We start from the raw sequence: 20,275 nt of genomic DNA on the forward strand, positions 1-20,275 counted from the left end.
TAGGGTTAATGAAAATATTTGGCATCTCAGTTGTGCTGGTGGTTACATGTGTATATAAATTTCTCAAAACTCACTGAAATGTTCACTAAAATAGGTGCTCATTCTATTGTATGTGAACTATACCTCAATAAAACTTTATTAGATTTCTCAAATATCTGCAAAAACTAAGTAGAAAGCGTTATGAAAAAATCTATCATCAATAAAAAGCACAAAATACCTAAGAAAAAAACTATGAAGATAGCCTAGATCTTTCTTAAAATTGTAAACATTGTAGAACTTAAGATAACACCTAAATAATTAGAGAGAGGTCTCAATTTTATAAAGGTATAATCTCTCCTCCAAATTAATTCATTAATTTGTTGCTATGCCAATTAAAATATTCTCATGATTTTTCATTGAACTAGACTAGCTGATTTTAAGACTCATTTGGGAGAATAAGGGTTTAGAATGAAAAATGAAGTCAATGTAAAAAAAATACTATTTTTGTAAAGGCAAAATAATTAAAACTGTAGAATAGTGACATTGAAATAGACAGAATAGATTGGAAGAAAGCAGAACACAAATTATAAAAACAAATATATGGTATTTCTTAGATTATAAAATCAATATTTCAAATCAATAGAGAAAAGAAAGAAGTTTTCCATAAATGGTGTTGGGACAACTACCTATTCATGTGAAAAACAATGTAGCTAGATCCTCACATGTAATAAACTAGCTATTTTAAAGGAATTTTTTAAAAATGAACTTAAAAGTAATGAGAATAAAATATAGAAGAATATATTTGTGACCTTAGGGTAAAAAGGACCTTTTGAATGACACATAGAAAGTTATTAAACAGAAACACAAATATTGATAAATTTGATTACATCAAAAAAACCTTTGGTATATCAAAAACAGTTACACTGCCTCCCCATGGCCTCATTTTTCTTTTTGATTTTCAAGGTCAAGGAATATTATGTATTTGCTCTTTTATCCATTGGAAATAATAAAATGCCCTTTTTAAATAAAAAGAAAGTCACCATAAGCAAAGTTAAATATCTAGTGGTATATTAGGACAAGATATTTGCAATATTTGTAACAAAACACTGAAATAATAAGAAAGAAAAGAATAACTCAACAGAAAAGTAGAAAAAGGATATACACAGGCTAGTATCAAAATACTTAAGCTCATTAATAATTAAATAAATGCATCTTAAAACAACAAAAAATATCATTTTTTGTTCACCAGAATGGAAGAAATCATAAAGCTTGATAATATCAAGAATTTGCAAGGATTTGAAAATAATAGGTTATTTTCATACCCTGCTGGATATAGGGTTGAAGGAATTTTGACAGTTCCATCAAAACTGAAAATGCACATAATCGAGGTAACCATTCTAGAAAACCCACATTTGTGCAAAAGGAGACAAATAAAATGTATTTTTTGTAACACTGTAAATGAAATCTGGTCTTATCATGCAATGTAACACTATACAACAATTAAACAACAAATGAACTACATTTTTTAATAGGTATAAATCTCAAGAATACTATTGAATTAAAAAAAGGAAACTGCAAACAAAGTGATACTCTTTGATATGATTTATATAGTATATATGTATATAGTAGCTATATCCCTGGAAAGAGTATTTTTTGTGTATTTGCATATAAATCACACAAAATGTTATTTTTAAAGATCTAGAATGATAACATAAAACTCATAAAAGTTGTTATTTTGGGTAGGGCTATGGGTACCAGGATTTGAAAACATGATTAAAAGGCTTTTTACTTTTGTCTGTAAGGTTCTAACTTTTCAAAAATAAAATTCATTTGGGTATTTTATAATAAAAACTAATTTTAAAAAACACATTGCATTTGGCAATAAGTATGTATGTAATGGGTGAACTTTACATTCAAATGGATAAGTGGAGGCCAAAGGTAAATGGATTGAAAAATGAAAAGGAGTTCAGTCAGGATCTAGAGACAGTGAGGAATTGGGACATGAAGGACAATGAATAGTGTGTAAAAACAGATGGGACATCGGATATAGGGAAAGAGTGTTTTTGCTATAATATCTATATCTATAAAGAATCTCTCTCATATGTGTATGTAATATATACATACAATGTATAAGTAAAAGGGCATTGGATGGGTTGAAAAGTAGAAATAGATTAAAATATAGGAGAGAAGGAATAAATTGATGAAGTGAATTATCTTGCACTAAACATTGAGGGAATATACATGTTTGTTAAGGACATGGTAGATTTAGGACATGGCTCTGCTTCTGACCAACAAATTTCCAAGATTTTCTACCACTGTGAAAAGAATTCTAATGAGAAGTTTGTCTATATAATATTCTGATAATTTTAAACTAAGCATTCTTAACTCAATATTTTCATAGAGAAAATGAGAAAAAGTTACCCCAACAGAAATCCCCATTGCCAGGGAAAATTCATAAGGAAGTGGGAAATAACAGCGGTTGAACATGCCTCCATTAGACATGGACCTATAGCCAATCTTAAACAAACTCTTTTCAAATTCTTCAAAGCCTGAAATATAAAAATAATCACATTTAGACAAATTTATAATGGCCAATAAGACAATTATTTAAGTAAATTTTGAAATATATGGTCTTTTCTGAGTAATTAGCTTTTACTAAGTTAAATCTTCCAGATTGTTCTACTGGGCTTGAAATGCAAATGCAGCTAATTTTATATGTCATCACAGATTGGATTATAAACTATTTCACATTTTATAAAACATTGTTGTATCTAAATTATTTTAAAAGTTCCATTTCTCTGTAACTAAATAACTATTCCTACCTTCAACAATCTTTCTTGTAAATAGTATAATGAAAGTAACCTATAGGTTTATTTCTATCAGTTAACTTTTAGAAATGATATGTTTGATTAATTTGATAATTATAATAGAAAATATCAATGTGCCAAAAGAGAAAATAACTTAAAAACAGCATACCTCACTAAAAAGGTGAATTTTAAAATTTTCTCATTGGCTCAAATTTTCTGCTGGAGGATATAATTATCACTGTCTTTATGCTCTTGAAATATTTCCACTAAACTCATATATTTGGTGTTTGAGTACAGTTATATTCATGAATAGTCATCTTTTTAAAACCCAAATAGATTTATGGGATATTTTAAGAAATATTTAAAAAGATTAGCTTCTACAATGATGCAAAGATAATCAGGAACATACTTCAGTGTAGGAAAAAAGTCATGGAACAAAAATATTATCAAATTCCTAATCCTCCTGAAAAACAAAATAAAAGAAAAGCAAAAACGTTTAGGAGTAGATCTTATCCTTTTTTAACTGAAAAGTAAATAATTCTCCAGAGAAAAGCCACAGCTGCTAAATAATACAAATGCTGTGCAAGGGGCATGTATCTCTATGCAAATAATTAAAGATGAGCTCTAATAAAGATCTCACATCATTAAAGATGATCTCTAATAGAGATCTCACGTCATAATAATTTTGCCTTATATCAGTAATAATGATGACCAGAAGTAGAACTTAAAAGATGCCACATTTCTGCAAAATCTTCGTCTTTTTTTTTCCTTACAGGCTTTACTTGCAACAGCAGTAACAAAAATTCTGCCTTTTTCTTTTCTACTAGCCTCTAATATTTAAAATATCTTTATTCAAGATATAATTAGAAACCTACCTGTGGATCAAGTCCAAGCCCAGCTTGTATTAGGATAACGGTAAGGGCAGTGTTTCTTAAAATTGAAGACCATGTACTATTAATTTGGATGTAATCACTGAGGTATGGAACATTCCTTATGGCAAAACCAGCCAGTAACATCCCTTAAAAGAAAGAAAATAAGGCATGTCTGATTCAGTTCATTTTTCTAAGTTAGAAAATAGAAATATTTAATTTCCCTTCCTCAAACACACTATGTCTCATTACTTCGGTGAAGGGCAGCTTACATACAAATAGAGAAGGCAGTATAGGTTAAGGAATGAAGATAAGAAATGACATATCTCAAATGGCTACAATAAGTAATTGAGTGTTGTTGGAACATAAAAAACAACGATGGGAGTGGGAGATGGGTAGGAGGGGGCAAATAATATAAAGCTAATCCCCCTGAAGCGTCCATTCTCACTGGTTTTGGTAATGCCTTTATGCTTTTGCACCATAGGAAAGTTTTAGAAGGAAGTGACATAATGAATCTTGTATTTTCTATGTGATGGTCTTGATGAATTAGATAGACATAAAACTGGAGGAGAGAACAATTAGAAGGCTCTTTCATAGTCCATGGAAGAGATGGAAAACAAATAGCCTAAGTTAGGGCAGGAGTGGAAGTTTTGGAGAAAAAAAAAAGATTCAGTGAATACTTAGCAGGTGCTGAAAGAATGTTGTGGACATAGAAAGGGTGTTTAGCAATAGAATGGAGTGATTATCTCTACTTACAGAGTACTGAATATTTGGGTGTATTTAATACTTAGAAGATATGAGACACCACTAATAGAAGTTCTTCCACTAATTTTCCTCTGTCCAGATGGAGAGTTATATAATAATGTTAATGAAGACAAAGGATATAATATTGGTTAGGCAGATGATGCATCCATGAATGTACATAGTGGAGATAACCAAATAGCTTACTCTAAAACCTTAAAGCCTTCTGATGCCCTAGTCACTATAGTATTTGAATCTTACAATTAATACTCGAATTAGATTATCTACAGAAAAATTCAGTCTTTTCCAAATGTTTCCTTTTTAGAATATATTTAAAACTAACTTAAAAAGTCCTACTAAACAATAAAGCAAGAGGAATCATACATTGAACATATTTAAATTATTTGCAAATGTATTTCAGAAAAAAAATCTGTGTGCTTATGTGTAAAAAGAATAAATATTTCTATAAGTAAGCTACAGGCATACATATATAAATACATGTAAATACATACATAAAGATCATGTTACATTGAAAGATTTCTAAATTATATCTATTCTGACTGGAGTATGTTCATAATTTACATATAGTTAATAACAAAGAAATAAAAACTAACTGTACACTTACCAAGAAGAGGTGGAAGTGGAGGCACTGAAGGTATTCTAATGAGTTCCAAAAGTTTCCCCCCAATAATGGCACTATGAAAGATAATTAATAGTCCAAATAAATTTCCACCAGGGAGAACTTCAGGGCCTGAGAATGACCAGGCTACACACCATATCATAAAAAATGCAACTCCTGAAATATAAAAAAGGCATATATCTATATATCTACATAGACATATATATATATATATATATATATATATATATATATATACAAAAGATGAATTCTATTAAATGTCTTATTAGTAGTCCCATATAATGAATGATACATAGCATAGACTAGTGTTGCTTGCTAGTATGGTTGAAGAAATATCTGTTTAACATATATTCCAAACAAGGCAAGAAACAACAAATGTTGGAGAGGATGCGGAGAAAAGGGAACCCTCTTACACTGTTGGTGGGAATGTGAACTGGTGCAGCCACTCTGGAAAACTGTGTGGAGGTTCCTCGAAGAGTTCAAAATAGACCTGCCCTATGACCCAGCAATTGCACTGTTGGGGATTTACCCCAAAGATACAGATGCAATGAAACGCCAGGACACCTGCACCCCGATGTTTCTAGCAGCAATGTCCACAATAGCCAAACTGTGGAAGGAGCCTCGGTGTCCATCGAAAGATGAATGGATAAAGAAGATGTGGTTTATGTATACAATGGAATATTACTCAGCCATTAGAAACGACAAATACCCACCATTTGCTTCAAGGTGGATGGAACTGGAGAGTATTATGCTGAGTGAAGTAAGTCAATCGGAGAAGGACAAACAGTGTATGTTCTCCTTCATTTGGGGAATATAAATAATAGTGAAAGGGAATATAAGGGAAGGGAGAAGAAATGTGTGGGAAATATCAGAAAGGGAGATAGAACATAAAGACTCCTAACTCTGGGAAACGAACTAAGGGTGGTGGAAGGGGAGGAGGGTGAGGGGTGGGGATTAATGGGTGATGGGCACTGAGGGGGGCACTTGACGGGATGAGCACTGGGTGTTATTCTGTATGTTGGTAAATTGAACACCAATAAAAAATTAATTTATTAAAAAAACATATATTCCAAAGTCCCTATCAATTTATGGACAAGTTTTAACAAAGTATTATTAATTTAAAAAACTATTTAAAAAGTATATGTGAGTCCTTTAAAGTGCTTAACAGTTGTCATATGACATTTTAAAAATGTCATGCAGGGCAGTCCAAGTGGCTCAGTGGTTTAGCGCTGCTTTCAGTCAGGGGCCTGATCCTAGAGACGCGGGATTGAGTTTCATGTCGGACTCCCTGCATGGAGCCTGCTTCTCCCTCTGTCTGTGTGTCTGCATCTTTCTCTGTGTCTGTCATGAATAAATAAAATCTTAAAAAAAAAGTCATGGCAATATGATGAGCTTTACTTCATTTTGTATCAGAGTAGCTTTTGTTTCTTTAATTCCACATATGAGTGAAATTATATGGTATTTATGTTTCTCTGATTGACTTATTTGCTTAGCATAATATGCTCTAGCTTCATCCATATCATTGTAAATGGAAATATTTTATTCTTTTTGATGGCTGAGTAATATTCCATTGTACACATACATCTTCTTTATTCATTCATCAGTTGATGAACACCTGGGTTCCCTCCGTAGTTTGGTTATTGTTGATAATGCTGCTTCATCAGGGTGCATGTATCCCTTTGAATCTGTGTTTTTGTATTCTTTGGGTAAATATCCAGGAGTGTAATTGCTGGGTCACAGGGTAACTCTATCTTTAACTTTTTGAGGGACCTCCATAATGTTTTCCAGAGTGGCTATACCAGTTGGCATTCCCACCAACAGTGTAAGAAGGTTCCCTTTTTTCTGCATCCTTGTCAACATTTGTTGTTTCTGGATTGTTAATTTTAGCCATTCTGACAGGTGTGAGGTAGTATCTCATCATGGTTTTGATTTGTATTTCCTTGAAAGAAGCATTTATTCTTTAAAAAAAGCCAGGATTTTGGGTAGGACTAGTCAAAGTCTGAGGCCTTCTTGCCTGAGATTGCTACCACTCCTTCCCTCATTTCTCCCCACTTACTTCATTTGGGAAAAACTGTAGTTTCATCAGAATGGAGCTTGATTAGAAACCAGCTCCTTTGTTGCCAGAAGAGGTAGGGCAGATCTGATATGGAATGGAAGGAGAAAACCCATGACTTTGCTGGCTAAAAATGGTAGATTGGTTTCAGAACAGGCAGAAAAAACATGCAGTGGTGCTAGTTTGATGCTGTAGTTCAGGTTGAGATGAGAAGCAGACAAGGTAAAAATTTAACTGGGAGATCTCAGATATGGCACAGTCAGAAAGACTGAGTTCCCCACATATCCATGGCTGATTGGGAAAGTATGCAAGTGCAGAGAAGACTCCAGAGAGTATGGCAAAAAGTTAAAAAAATGATGTGAGACTGACTACCAGCAGCAATTTTGGATGCCTCCAGAAAACCCACCTACAGATCACTTGGCAGAAGGTGGAAGCCTTATTGGCTTGAACACAATGTCTCTCCCAAATCATTAGGTGACTATTAAGCTATTCAGACAAAAGAGAAACCCTGAGGAAATCAGGCTAAAAACAAATAAACAAACAAAAACTAAGAGACATCAGCTGCTGCAAATCAAATCATGGGGCAGAATGATTCCACAGTTTAAGTACATGCAAATTACTCAAACAACAATAAAAACCTTAAAAAAATAAAACTGAATTTGAAGTTGCCATAATGTATAATTAAAATGTTTAATTTTCAACCCAAACTTACTAGACACTCAGAAATATGAGAATATACAACCCATTCAGAAAAAAAAAGAGCAGTCAATAGACAATGAGTATATGAGTCCAGATGTTGGATTTACAAAGTTTTCATAACAGTCATTATAAATAATGTTTGAATAGTGAAAATGCAACAATGTGTCATTTAATAGAGAATATCAATAAAGTGATAACATTTATTTAAAAATGGAAATCTGGAATTGAAATGTACAATTGAAATGAAAAGCTGACTAGAAAGGCTCAATAACATTTTTGAGCTTCTGAAAGAAAGTATCAGTGAACTTGAATATAGATCAATAGAGATTAATTAACCAATCTGAAAAAAGGAAGAAAGGAATAAAGAGAAATGGACAGAGCCTCAGACACCTATAGGACACCATCAAGAGTAATAACATATGCATAAAGGAAGTCCCAGGAGGAAAAGAGAAATAAAGGATCAGAAACATATTTGAAAATATAATGTCTGAAAACCTCTCAAAGTTAATAAAAACATCAATTTATAGATACAAAGAGCTCAACAAAACCCAAGTAAAATAAGCACAAGAGATCCATACCTAGAGACATCATCATTGTCAAATTGCTAATGACAAAAGACAAAAGGAAAATCTTGGAAGTAGTAAGAAAATGATTCATCATGTACAGGGGAATAATAATGCAATTAACAGCAGCATTTTCATCAGAAAAAATAAAGGCCAAAGGCAGAGGAGTGACATTTCAAAGGTGTAGAAAAAGGGGCACGTGGGTGGCTCACTTAGTTGAGCATCCAACTCTTGATCTCACCTCAGGTCTTGATCTCGGGGTTGTAAGTTCAATTTCTGCATTGGGTTCCACACTAGGCATGGAGCCTACTTTAAAAAAAAAAGTGCAGGGAAAAAACCCTGTAAATCAAGAATTCAGTATCTAGTAAAACAATTTTTCTTTTTTTTTTTTTTTAAAGATTTTATTTATGTATTCATGATAGACACAGAAAGAGAGGTAGAGACAAAGGCAGAGGGAGGAGAAGCAGGCTCCATGCAAGGAGCCTGATGTGGGACTCAATCCTGGGAATCTGGGATCACACCCTGAGCCAAAGGCAGACACTTAACCGCTGAGCTCCCCAGGGCATCCCTAGTCAAACTATTTTATTTTTTAATTTTTTTTACTTACTTTCATTTACTTAAAGGAAAAACAACTTCATGAAAAAAGTTATAAAGTTCTTCTTATTGAAAATAAAGTATCTTTATTGAAAGTACACTTAAAAGAAACAAAAAAGGACTAATAGCCTAAAACCTAAGCCTATTTCCCCAGAATATCCATTTCTTTGGAACTAGGCAAGGTACCACCCAAATAAAAGACTTAAAGAGTGTGAATAAAAGTGATGAGACTGATTTCTGCATGTTGTTGAGAGTTTAGATTTCTTATTTAAATTAACTTATATGCACTATGGGATTGGTGAGTTAAATATGTTGAATGTTAAATATGTTAAATCACAGCTCTATCTCTATATGCTATTATCTGGAAAATAGGTTTTAAGAGTTTCTTTAGTGAAAGTAGGGTGTATGGGTGTGTGTGTGAGAGAGACAGAGACAAGAACAGACGAACAAATGGAGATGGAGACCAAGAGATAGAGACAGAGACAGAAAAAAAAGGTACAAGAATATACACCCCCCAAGCTAGAAACATGAAAGATCCTTTTCCTACAAACCTCTCTAAATTTAGAAAACCAAAAATGAAAGAAAACAAAGGGGAAAACCAGTTATAGATCCAAGTATGTTTGTAGTTTCAATACTGGTGCTATAAAACTCCTAATTAATTCCTGAGCAAACTGTAGTTCTCAATCTCAATGGATAATACATTTTTCTCTCTTCACAGGTCCTAACCCTACTCCTAACAATTGCTGTATAGACAATGCCCACTATATGGAGTATAGGGTCCCGGGACTATGCATGTAAGATCGATGTACAGAAATTATATTTATAAAGGAGTCCAATCACTTTACACTGTCAGATGTTCAAATTCAGATTTAGAACCTTAAAAATACTGATAGTTTAAAAAGTAACTTTTACTAAATGAAAACATCAATTAATGGAATTTGGTTTTAAAAGTTTAAAGTTAGCAAGCAACAAATAAAATAAAATTTTAGGAGTGCCTGGAGGCCTAGCAGGTTAAGTGTCCATCTGAATCTTGGTTTCTGCTAAGGTTGTGATCTCAGGGTCATGAGATCAAACCCTACCTCAGGCTTGGTGCTCAGTACAAAGTCAACTTGAGATTCTCTTTCTCTCTTTCCCTCTGCCCCTCCCCCAGCTCATGCATGTGCACACACTCTCTCTCACCCTCTCCCTCCGAATAAATAAAATCTTTAAAAAAAGAAAAAAATTTAAAACTTCAGTTACCTATCCTTTATCAAATTTTAATCTAATTTTTGTTCTCTATAGGCTGTATACTTGTGGAAGCCAAAATCTAAGTTAAATCATATATCCAGGAAAAAAAATCAAGAAAAATTCTTGTTGTTATTAGGTGACAACTTATAAATACATGACAATGAGATGCTTTAAAATTTTAATGGTAAAGCATATTTTATACAATTCTTTACAAGGCAGCAGCTTTTTAAAAATGTGGGTCCTGGGGAGGAGGGGCAAGATGGTGGAAGAGTAGGGTCCCCAAATCACCTGTCCCCAACAAATTACCTAGATAACCTTCAAATCATCCTGAACATCTACGAATTTGGCCTGAGATTTAAAGAGAGACCAGCTGGAACGCTACAGTGAGAAGAGTTCGCGCTTCTATCAAGGTAGGAAGACGGGGAAAAAGAAATAAAGAAACAAAAGGCCTCCAAGGGGGAGGGGCCCCGCGAGGAGCCGGGCTGAGGCCGGGGCGAGTGTCCCCAGGGCAGGAGAGCCCCGTCCCGGAGGAGCAGGAGCTGCACCAACCTTCCCGGCGGAAAGGGGCTCGCAGGGAGTTAGAGCAGGACCCAGGAGGGCGGGGATGCCCTCGGGCTCCCGGGGACACTAACAGGCACCTGCGTCCCGGGAGAGTGCGCCGAGCTCCCTAAGGGCTGCAGCGCGCGGCGGGACCCGGAGCAGCTCGGAGGGGCTCGGGCGGCGGCTCCGCGGAGGGGGCTGCGCGGCTCCGGGAACAGCTCAGCGGCGGCGGCTCGGGCGGAGGAAGAAGCTCCGCGGAGGGGGCTGCGGGGCGGGAGGGCGAATCCAACAGCGCAGGCCCCGGAGCACAGGGCGCCGGGACACAGCCCAGGATCTGGCCTCCTCGGGACCGGCAGAGGCCGGGAGGGCCCAGGACAGCAAGGACGCTCCTGCCCCGAGCTGAGCAGATCAGCGGCCCCGCCCCGGAGCCTCCAGGCCCTGCAGACGGAGAGCCCCGGAGTTACTGCGTGGGCTGACTCCAGGGCTCCAGAGTTTCCCCCCGCCACTGCGGCTGTTCCTCCTGGGGCCTCACGGGGTAAACAACCCCCACTGAGCCCTGCACCAGGCAGGGGCAGAGCAGCTCCCCCAAGTGCTAACACCTGAAAATCAGCACAACAGGCCCCTCCCCCAGAAGACCAGCTAGACGGACCAGTTCCAAGGGAAGTCAAGGGACTTAAAGTACACAGAAGCAGAAGATACTCCCCCGTGGTTTTTTTTTTTCTTTTTGATTTCTGTTTGCTTCCCCCACCCTTTTATTTCCTTTCTTTCTTATCCTTTCTCTTTTTCTTCTTTTTTTCTTTTCTCTTTTTCTCTTTTCTTTCCTTCTTTCTCTCCTGTCATTTTCTCCTTTTCCCAATACAGCTTGTTTTGACCACTGTGCACTGAGCAAAATGACTAGAAGGAAAACCTCACCTCAAAAGAAAGAATCAGAAACAGTCCTCTCTCCCACAGAGTTACAATATTTGCATTACAATTCAATATCAGAAAGCCAATTCAGAAGCACTATTATACAGCTACTGGTGGCTCTAGAAAAAAGCATAAAGGACTCAAGAGACTTCATGACTGCAGAATTTAGAGCTAATCAGGCAGAAATTAAAAATCAATTGAATGAGATGCATCCAAACTAGAAGTCCTAATGATGAGGGTTAACGAGGTGGAAGAACGAGTGAGTGACATAGAAGACAAGTTGATGGCAAAGAAGGAAACTGAGGAAAAAAGAGACAAACAATTAAAAGACCATGAGGATAGATTAAGGGAAATAAACGACAGCCTGAGGAAGAAAAACCTACCTTTAATTGGGGTTCCCGAGGCCGCCGAAAGGGCCAGAGGGTCAGAATATATATTTGAACAAATCATGGCTGAAAACTTTCCTAATCTGGGAAGGGAAACAGGCATTCAGATCCAGGAAATAGAGAGACCCCCCCGTAAAATCAATAAAAATTGTTCAACACCTGGACATTTAATAGTTAAGCTTGCAAATTCCAAAGATAAAGAGAAGATCCTTAAAGCAGCAAGAGACAAGAAATCCCTGACTTTTATGGGGAGGAGTATTAGGGTAACAGCAGACCTCTCCACAGAGACCTTGCAGGCCAGAAAGGGCTGGCAGGATATATTCAGGGTCCTAAATGAGAAGAACATGTAACCAAGAATACTTTATCCAGCAAGGCTCTCATTCAAAATGGAAGGAGAGATAAAGAGCTTCCAAGACAGGCAGGAACTGAAAGAATATGTGACCTCCAAACCAGCTCTGCAAGAAATTTTAAGGGGGACTCTTAAAATTCCCCTTTAAGAAGAAGTTCAGTGGAACAATCCACAAAAGCAAGGACTGAATAGATATCATGATGACACTAAACTCATATCTGTCAATAGTAACTCTGAACGTGAACGGGCTTAATGACCCCATCAAAAGGCGCAGGGTTTCAGACTGGATAAAAAAGCAGGACCCATCTATTTGCTGTCTACAAGAGACTCATTTTAGATAGAAGGACACCTACAGCCTGAAAATAAAAGGTTGGAGAACCATTTACCATTCAAATGGTCCTCAAAAGAAAGCAGGGGTAGCCATCCTTATATCAGATAAACTAAAATTTACCCCGAAGACTGTAGTGAGAGATGAAGAGGGACACTATATCATACTTAAAGGATCTATCCAACAAGAGGACTTAACAATCCTCAATATATATGCCCCGAATGTGGGAGCTCCCAAATATTTAAATCAATTAATAACCAAAGTGAAGAAATACTTAGATAATAATACACTTATACTTGGTGACTTCAGTCTAGCTCTTTCTACCCTCGATAGGTATTCTAAGCACATCTCTAAAGAAACGAGAGCTTTAAATGATACACTGGACCAGATGGATTTCACAGATATCTACAGAACTTTACATCCAAACTCAACTGAATACACATTCTTCTCAAGTGCACATGGAACTTTCTCCAGAATAGACCACATACTGGGTCACAAATCGGGTCTGAACCAATACCAAAAGATTGGGATCGTCCCCTGCATATTCTCAGACCATAATGCCTTGAAATTAGAACTAAATTACAACAAGAAGTTTAGAAGGAACTCAAACCCGTGGAGGTTAAGGACGATCCTGCTAAAAGATGAAAGGGTCAATCAGGAAATTAAGGAAGAATTAAAAAGATTCATGGAAACTAATGAGAATGAAGATACGACCGTTCAAAATCTTTGGGATGCAGCAAAAGCAGTCCTAAGGGGGAAATACATCGCAATACAAGCATCCATTCAAAAACTGGAAAGAACTCAAATACAAAAGCTAACCTTACACATAAAGGAGCTAGAGAAAAAACAGCAAATAGATCCTGCACCCAGCAGAAGAAGAGAGTTAATAAAGATTCGAGCAGAATTCAACGAAATCGAGACCAGAAGAACTGTGGAACAGATCAACAGAACCAGAAGTTGGTTCTTTGAAAGAATTAATAAGATAGATAAACCATTAGCCAGCCTTATTAAAAAGAAGAGAGAGAAGACTCAAATTAATAAAATCATGAATGAGAAAGGAGAGATCACTACCAACTCCAAGGAAATACAAATGATTTTAAAAACATATTATGAACAGCTATACGCCAATAAATTAGGCAATCTGGAAGAAATGGACGCATTCCTGGAAAGCCACAAACTACCAAAACTGGAACAGGAAGAAATAGAAAACCTGAACAGGCCAATAACCAGGGAGGAAATTGAAGCAGTCATCAAAAACCTCCCAAGACACAAAAGTCCAGGGCCAGATGGCTTCCCAGGGGAATTCTATCAAAGATTTAAAGAAGAAACATACCTATTCTACTAAAACTGATTGGAAAGATAGAAAGAGATGGAGTACTTCCAAATTCGTTCTATGAGGCCAGCATCACCTTAATTCCAAAACCAGACAAAGACCCCACCAAAAGGGAGAATTATAGACCAATATCCCTGATGAACATGGATGCAAAAATTCTCAACAAGATACTAGCCAATAGGATCCAACAGTACATTAAGAAAATTACTCACCATGACCAAGTAGGATTTATCCCCGGGACACAAGGCTGGTTCAACACTCGTAAAACAATCAATGTGATTTATCACATCAGCAAGAGAAAAAGCAAGAACCGTATGATCCTCTCATCAGATGCAGAGAAAGCATTTGACAAAATACAGCATCCATTCCTGATCAAAACTCTTCAGAGTGTAGGGATAGAGGGAACATTCCTCAACATCTTAAAAGCCATCTACGAAAAGCCTACAGCAAATATCATTCTCAATGGGGAAGCACTGGGAGCCTTTCCCCTAAGATCAGGAACAAGACAGGGATGTCCACTCTCACCACTGCTATTCAACATAGTATTGGAAGTCCTCGCCTCAGCAATCAGACAACAAAAAGACATTAAAGGCATTCAAATTGGCAAAGAAGAAGTCAAACTCTCCCTCTTCGCCGATGACATGATACTCTACATAGAAAACCCAAAAGCCTCCACCCCAAGATTGCTAGAACTCATACAGCAATTTGGTAGCTTGGCAGGATACAAAATCAATGCCCAGAAATCAGTGGCATTTCTATACACTAACAATGAGACTGAAGAAAGAGAAATTAAGGAGTCAATCCCATTTACAATTGCACCCAAAAGCATAAGATACCTAGGAATAAACCTAACCAAAGAGGTAAAGGGTCTATACCTTAAAAACTATAGAACGCTTCTGAAAGAAATTGAGGAAGACACAAAGTGATGGAAAGATATTCCATGCTCATGGATTGGCAGAATTAATATTGTGAAAATGTCAATGTTACCCAGGGCAATTTACACGTTTAATGCAATCCCTATCAAAATACCATGGACTTTCTTCAGAGAGTTAGAACAAATTATTTTAAAATTTGTGTGGAATCAGAAAAGACCCCGAATAGCCAGGGGAATTTTAAAAAAGAAAACCATATCTGGGGGCATCACAATGCCAGATTTCAGGTTGTACTACAAAGCTGTGGTCATCAAGACAGTGTGGTACTGGCACAAAAACAGACACATAGATCAATGGAACAGAATAGAGAACCCAGAAGTGGACCCTGAACTTTATGGTCAACTAATATTCGATAAAGGAGGATAGACTATCCACTGGAAGACAGTCTCTTCAATAAATGGTGCTGGGGAAATTGGACTTTCACATGCAGAAGAATGAAACTAGACCACTCTCTTTCACCATACACAAAGATAAACTCAAAATGGATGAAAGATCTAAATGTGAGACAAGATTCCATCAAAATCCTAGAGGAGAACACAGGCAACCCCCCTTTTGAACTCAGCCACAGTAACTTCTTGCAAGATACATCCATGAAGGCAAAAGAAACAAAAGCAAAAATGAACTATTGGGACTTCATCAAGATAAGAAGCTTTTGCACAGCAAAGGATACAGTCAACAAAACTAAAAGACAACCTACAGAATGGGAGAAGATATTGGCAAATGACGTATCAGATAAAGGGCTAGTTTCCAAGATCTATAAAGAACTTATTAAACTCAACACCAAAGAAAGAAACAATCCAATCATGAAACGGGCTAAAGACATGAACAGAAATCTCACAGAGGAAGACATAGACATGGCCAACACGCACATGAGAAAATGCTCTGCATCACTTGCCATCAGGGAAATACACATCAAAACCACAATGAGATACCACCTCACACCAGTGAGAATGGGGAAAATGAACAAGGCAGGAAACCACAAATGTTGTAGAGGATGCGGAGAAAAGGGAACCCTCTTACACTGTTGGTGGGAATGTGAACTGGTGCAGCCACTCTGGAAAACTGTGTGGAGGTTCCTCGAAAGAGTTCAAAATAGACCTGCCCTATGACCCAGCAATTGCACTGTTGGGGATTTACCCCAAAGATACAGATGCAATGAAACGCCAGGACACCTGCACCCCGATGTTTCTACCAGCAATGTCCACAATAGCCAAACTGTGGAAGGAGCCTCGGTGTCCATCGAAAGATGAATGGATAAAGAAGATGTGGTCTATGTATACAATGGAATATTACTCAGCCATTAGAAACGACAAATACCCACCATTTGCTTCAAGGTGGATGGAACTGGAGGGTATTATGCTGAGTGAAGTAAGTCAATCGGAGAAGGACAAACAGTGTATGTTTGTTGTCTCATTCATTTGGGGAATATAAATAATAGTGAAAGGGAATATAAGGGAAGGGAGAAGAAATGTGTGGGAAATATCAGAAAGGGAGACAGAACATAAAGACTCCTAACTCTGGGAAACGAACTAGGGGTGGTGGAAGGGGAGGAGGGCGGGGGGGTGGGGGTGAATGGGTGATGCGACTGAGGGGGGCACTTGACGGGATGAGCACTGGGTGTTATTTTGTATGTTGGTAAATTGAACACCGATAAAAAATTAATTTATTAAAAAATAATAATAAAAAATAATAAAAATAAATAAATAAAATGTGGGTCCTAATTTTATTAAGAACCTTAATATTTCCAGGAATATTCCTTCCAGCTGACTTAATACTAAATATCAGGGATGCCTGGGTGGTTCAGCTGATTAAGTGTTTGACTGCTGATTTTGGCTCAAGTCATGATCTCATGGATTGTGAAATCAAGCCCCACACTGGGCTCTGGGCTCAGTGGGGAGTCTGCTTGATGTTCTCTCCCTCTGCCCCTCCCCTTACTCATACTCATACTCTCTCTCTCTTAAATAAATAGATCTTAAAAAGACTAAATATCAAAAGTAGGCTTTAAATAAAAATCTTTCATCAATGTTCTTTCTTTCTTTCTGACTGCACACCCAATCAATATGGGGCTTGAGATCACAACCCTGAGATCAAGAGTTGGATATTCTACCGACTGAGCCAGCCCCTTAATAAAAGCTGTTTATAATCCCCAAGATTTAATATAAGAAGTCATGAAAAACATTTAAACATATATATGTTAAGCAATTATTATTCTGACAGAGTTAAGGAAATACTTCCTTTTTGTCCACTAATTGCTTATAATAAGAGCTGAAGTATATAGCTGAGGTATGCAGCTGATTTGATCTGGTATATATAGATAAAGCAGTGGCTTTGTTGGTTTATATTTTAATATTTATCAAATATATCTCTCATTTTCTCTCCATTTACATTTCTAATTTCACATACCATTTGTAATAACTTTATTTAATATTCCTTGTGGAGGACAAGAATACTTCTTTTCCATATGTGGTTTTGTTTCCTCTGTTTGTGACAAGACAGTTTCCGTAGTTTCTTCATGTTTATTACTACTGTCTTTGAGGTTCTGAAGTAAAGCAAGGAAATCTTTTAAGAAATATACTTTCCATGCAATTTTATGAATGTACAAAACCACCTAATCTCATAATTAAATTCGTATTATTATGTCACCATGAGAATTACACATATAAAAGAATATTCATGCACTATATCATTATAGTGCATGGTATAGTGCAGGTATTTGGGGATGTCACAGGAGTGCACTTTGTAGTGCATGTTGATTTAGCTTTTATAGATTTGAATCCCTGCCATTTTCATTTGTGATTTGTGCATATTGAATAAGTGAGCCTATAGTGTAGGCAGAATAATTAAAAGTGTCCCTCTTTAGTATTACCTCCACAGATTACTCAATAAAACTTTAGTAGAATGAAAATACAACTAAGTTGGAAAGGAGGTGAAATATAATTTTACTTAGACTCATTTCATTTGAAAAATTATATAACTGGAAAAAAATGAGAAAAGTAGATCAGGCTTTCAGAAATTTAAGGTTCATGCTCCCACTATTAATTATAGATAACACCCTTAGGTAGTTCATGAGTTTAGCTACATCTTCAGGCTTTTAAATGGTAGTCTAATTATGAAACTGCTGATTTAGAAAAAAAAAAAAAGACATCTTAGTTTGTGAGAAATTGAGAGGCTTCTTCCAAGGTAAACAAAACAAGACAAAAAAACCCCAAAAAAACAAAAAAACAAAACAGAGTTAACCCTGAAATAGAAATCTTCAAATTTGCCTTATTGTCACCATGATGTAGTATGTGTGTATTTGTGTGTATGTGTGTGCATGAATGTGCATGTATGTACCTGCACACACAGGCCAACACTTTGAGTGTATTGATAATACCTTAAGTGCAGTGGAGAGAGAATATTGCATTGTCACAAGAAATGGTAACAAAGGCTAGAGGCATGGACAGATTAAGGAAGGGAAGAGGAAACATTTAATGACTAGGGAGGCAGAGGCACCACTGCAGCTAATATAAATGAATTATGTAGCTTTATTAATAACATACTTCTCTATATCTAATCATGATTAATTTGTTGGATTTCTAGTATAGAGACATTTTGGAAAGTCTGTCACTATACAAAAGGGCAAGGTAAAGGCACAAAGGTGAATTTTGATTAGTGTGGGTAAAAGGTCATATGAGGTAAGACCATATTATTTTAAGTTTTATTATTTCAGATTTTATAAGAAACTGACATAGACTAGGATGAGGTCTTTACAGATAAATAATTAGAATCAATGGCAAATATTTTAAATATCCAAAAGAAGAACATTTGGGCCCCTAAGAACTATAGAAACCTCTTTTAAAAAGTAAACAAAATTTTAAAAAGTAAAAAATTTATCATTCTAATTATGGGCAATTATTATGCAGTAAAACTAGACCAAAAGAAGGTATATGACTTGCTTTATACAGTTGGAAAAATAAAAATTTGGTTCTCTTCAAATACACAGCACATTTATTTGTCTTGACCTCATGTAGTCTAAGTTACTGAGTTTTTCCTAGATATGGAAGAAATAATAAGCCATATCCATTATTCCTAAAATCTGCCCTCTTTAGTTCCAAAATAATCTTTAGTCACCCCTTTCCATCTTTTTATTCCTTCTGCTAATTTATTAGGACTTATTTAGTTACTTTTAGATGACCACTTCTCGCGGTGCCTGGGTGGCTCAGTTGGTTAGGTGTCTGTCTTCAGCTCAGATCATGATCCTAGAGTCCTGAGATCGAGTCCCATATCAGGTTCCCTGCTCAGAAGGGAGCCTGCTTCCCCCTCTTCCTCTGCTGCTCCCCTGCTTATGCTCTCATTTTCTCTTTGTTAAATAAACAAAATATTTTAAAATAATGACCACTTCTTATTTTTTAACCAGACATATAATAGAAGCCTAATAAGTAAACTTGAAAGATAAATTTTAAGATCAGATTGATTTTTATGTCATGTATTACAAAATAGTTTTAGGTTTTTACCTGAAGAGTTGTAGATGATGGGGTGTTTTTATCCTCCAAATGTTCATTTTGTGGTTCTATGGTGTACATGCTAATATTTAAAAGAAAAATAGTTTGAAAAAATAGTACTGTAAATCTATCTGAAACAAACACGGTTAAATGGGATTAATTTTTAATGATTTTTTTATCATAAAATTGTATCACAGTCAAGTCAGATATTTTTATGGTTAAGACAACTCCAAATATTCATTGTAAAGTTATGAAGCAAAATCATAAATTTTAAAAACCATTGTCACACAGAAACTTAATACTTCTCAGTAGTTCATAATGGTGGGTCATATCTTAAAAGCATATATCAGAAAACTCAGTTCTTTATTTTATGCACTGCAATAATTTCCACAATTGCTTTACTCTATCTTTAGTCACATTCATGTCAGAAAAGAGTCCAAACTTTTTAAAAATTAAATATAATCAACAATATTAATACCTACATCTATAAGTTACTGATACATACTGTCTTTATTTGTGATCCATTTGAAAGATTTGAGGGTCAACATTTAAATAAAATAAATTTTATTTTGAATAAGAATGAACTAAAAAAAAAAGGGTATGAAATAGGACCACATTAGAAGATTTAGGTTTGGAAACTTATTTAAATCATCTGTTGTAGGTGGCTCCATGGCACAATGGATAGCGCACTGGACTTCTAAATTATCTGTTGTTTCTACCTTCTCTGTGAATTTTGATGCTTTTGAGTGTAGGAAGAGTATCTGCCATAAAAATATCTTTCAATTCCTGAGTTACTAGTGAGGACAAAATTAAAAGCTTTAAGTCTTAATTTTTAGGTACTTGATAAG

At 36.0% G+C, this 20,275-nt stretch overlaps 1 protein-coding gene across 1 annotated transcript in view; it reads right to left on the bottom strand.

Moving 5' to 3' along the window:
- SLC9B1 (solute carrier family 9 member B1) overlaps positions 1 to 19,508 on the bottom strand; it is a 36,713-nt gene extending 17,205 nt beyond the window's left edge. The window contains exons 1-5 of the mRNA XM_041757654.1: positions 19,440 to 19,508; positions 17,350 to 17,485; positions 5,022 to 5,192; positions 3,662 to 3,804; positions 2,401 to 2,528 (exon numbers count right to left, since the gene is read on the bottom strand). Of these exons, the coding sequence (XP_041613588.1) occupies positions 2,401 to 2,528; positions 3,662 to 3,804; positions 5,022 to 5,192; positions 17,350 to 17,485; positions 19,440 to 19,508 (647 nt within the window). The remainder of the gene's footprint in view (positions 1 to 2,400; positions 2,529 to 3,661; positions 3,805 to 5,021; positions 5,193 to 17,349; positions 17,486 to 19,439) is intronic.
- Positions 19,509 to 20,275: the final 767 nt, after the last annotated feature.

Source organism: Vulpes lagopus, chromosome 6, assembly GCF_018345385.1.
Source record: "Vulpes lagopus strain Blue_001 chromosome 6, ASM1834538v1, whole genome shotgun sequence".
NCBI classification, from domain to species: domain Eukaryota; kingdom Metazoa; phylum Chordata; class Mammalia; order Carnivora; family Canidae; genus Vulpes; species Vulpes lagopus.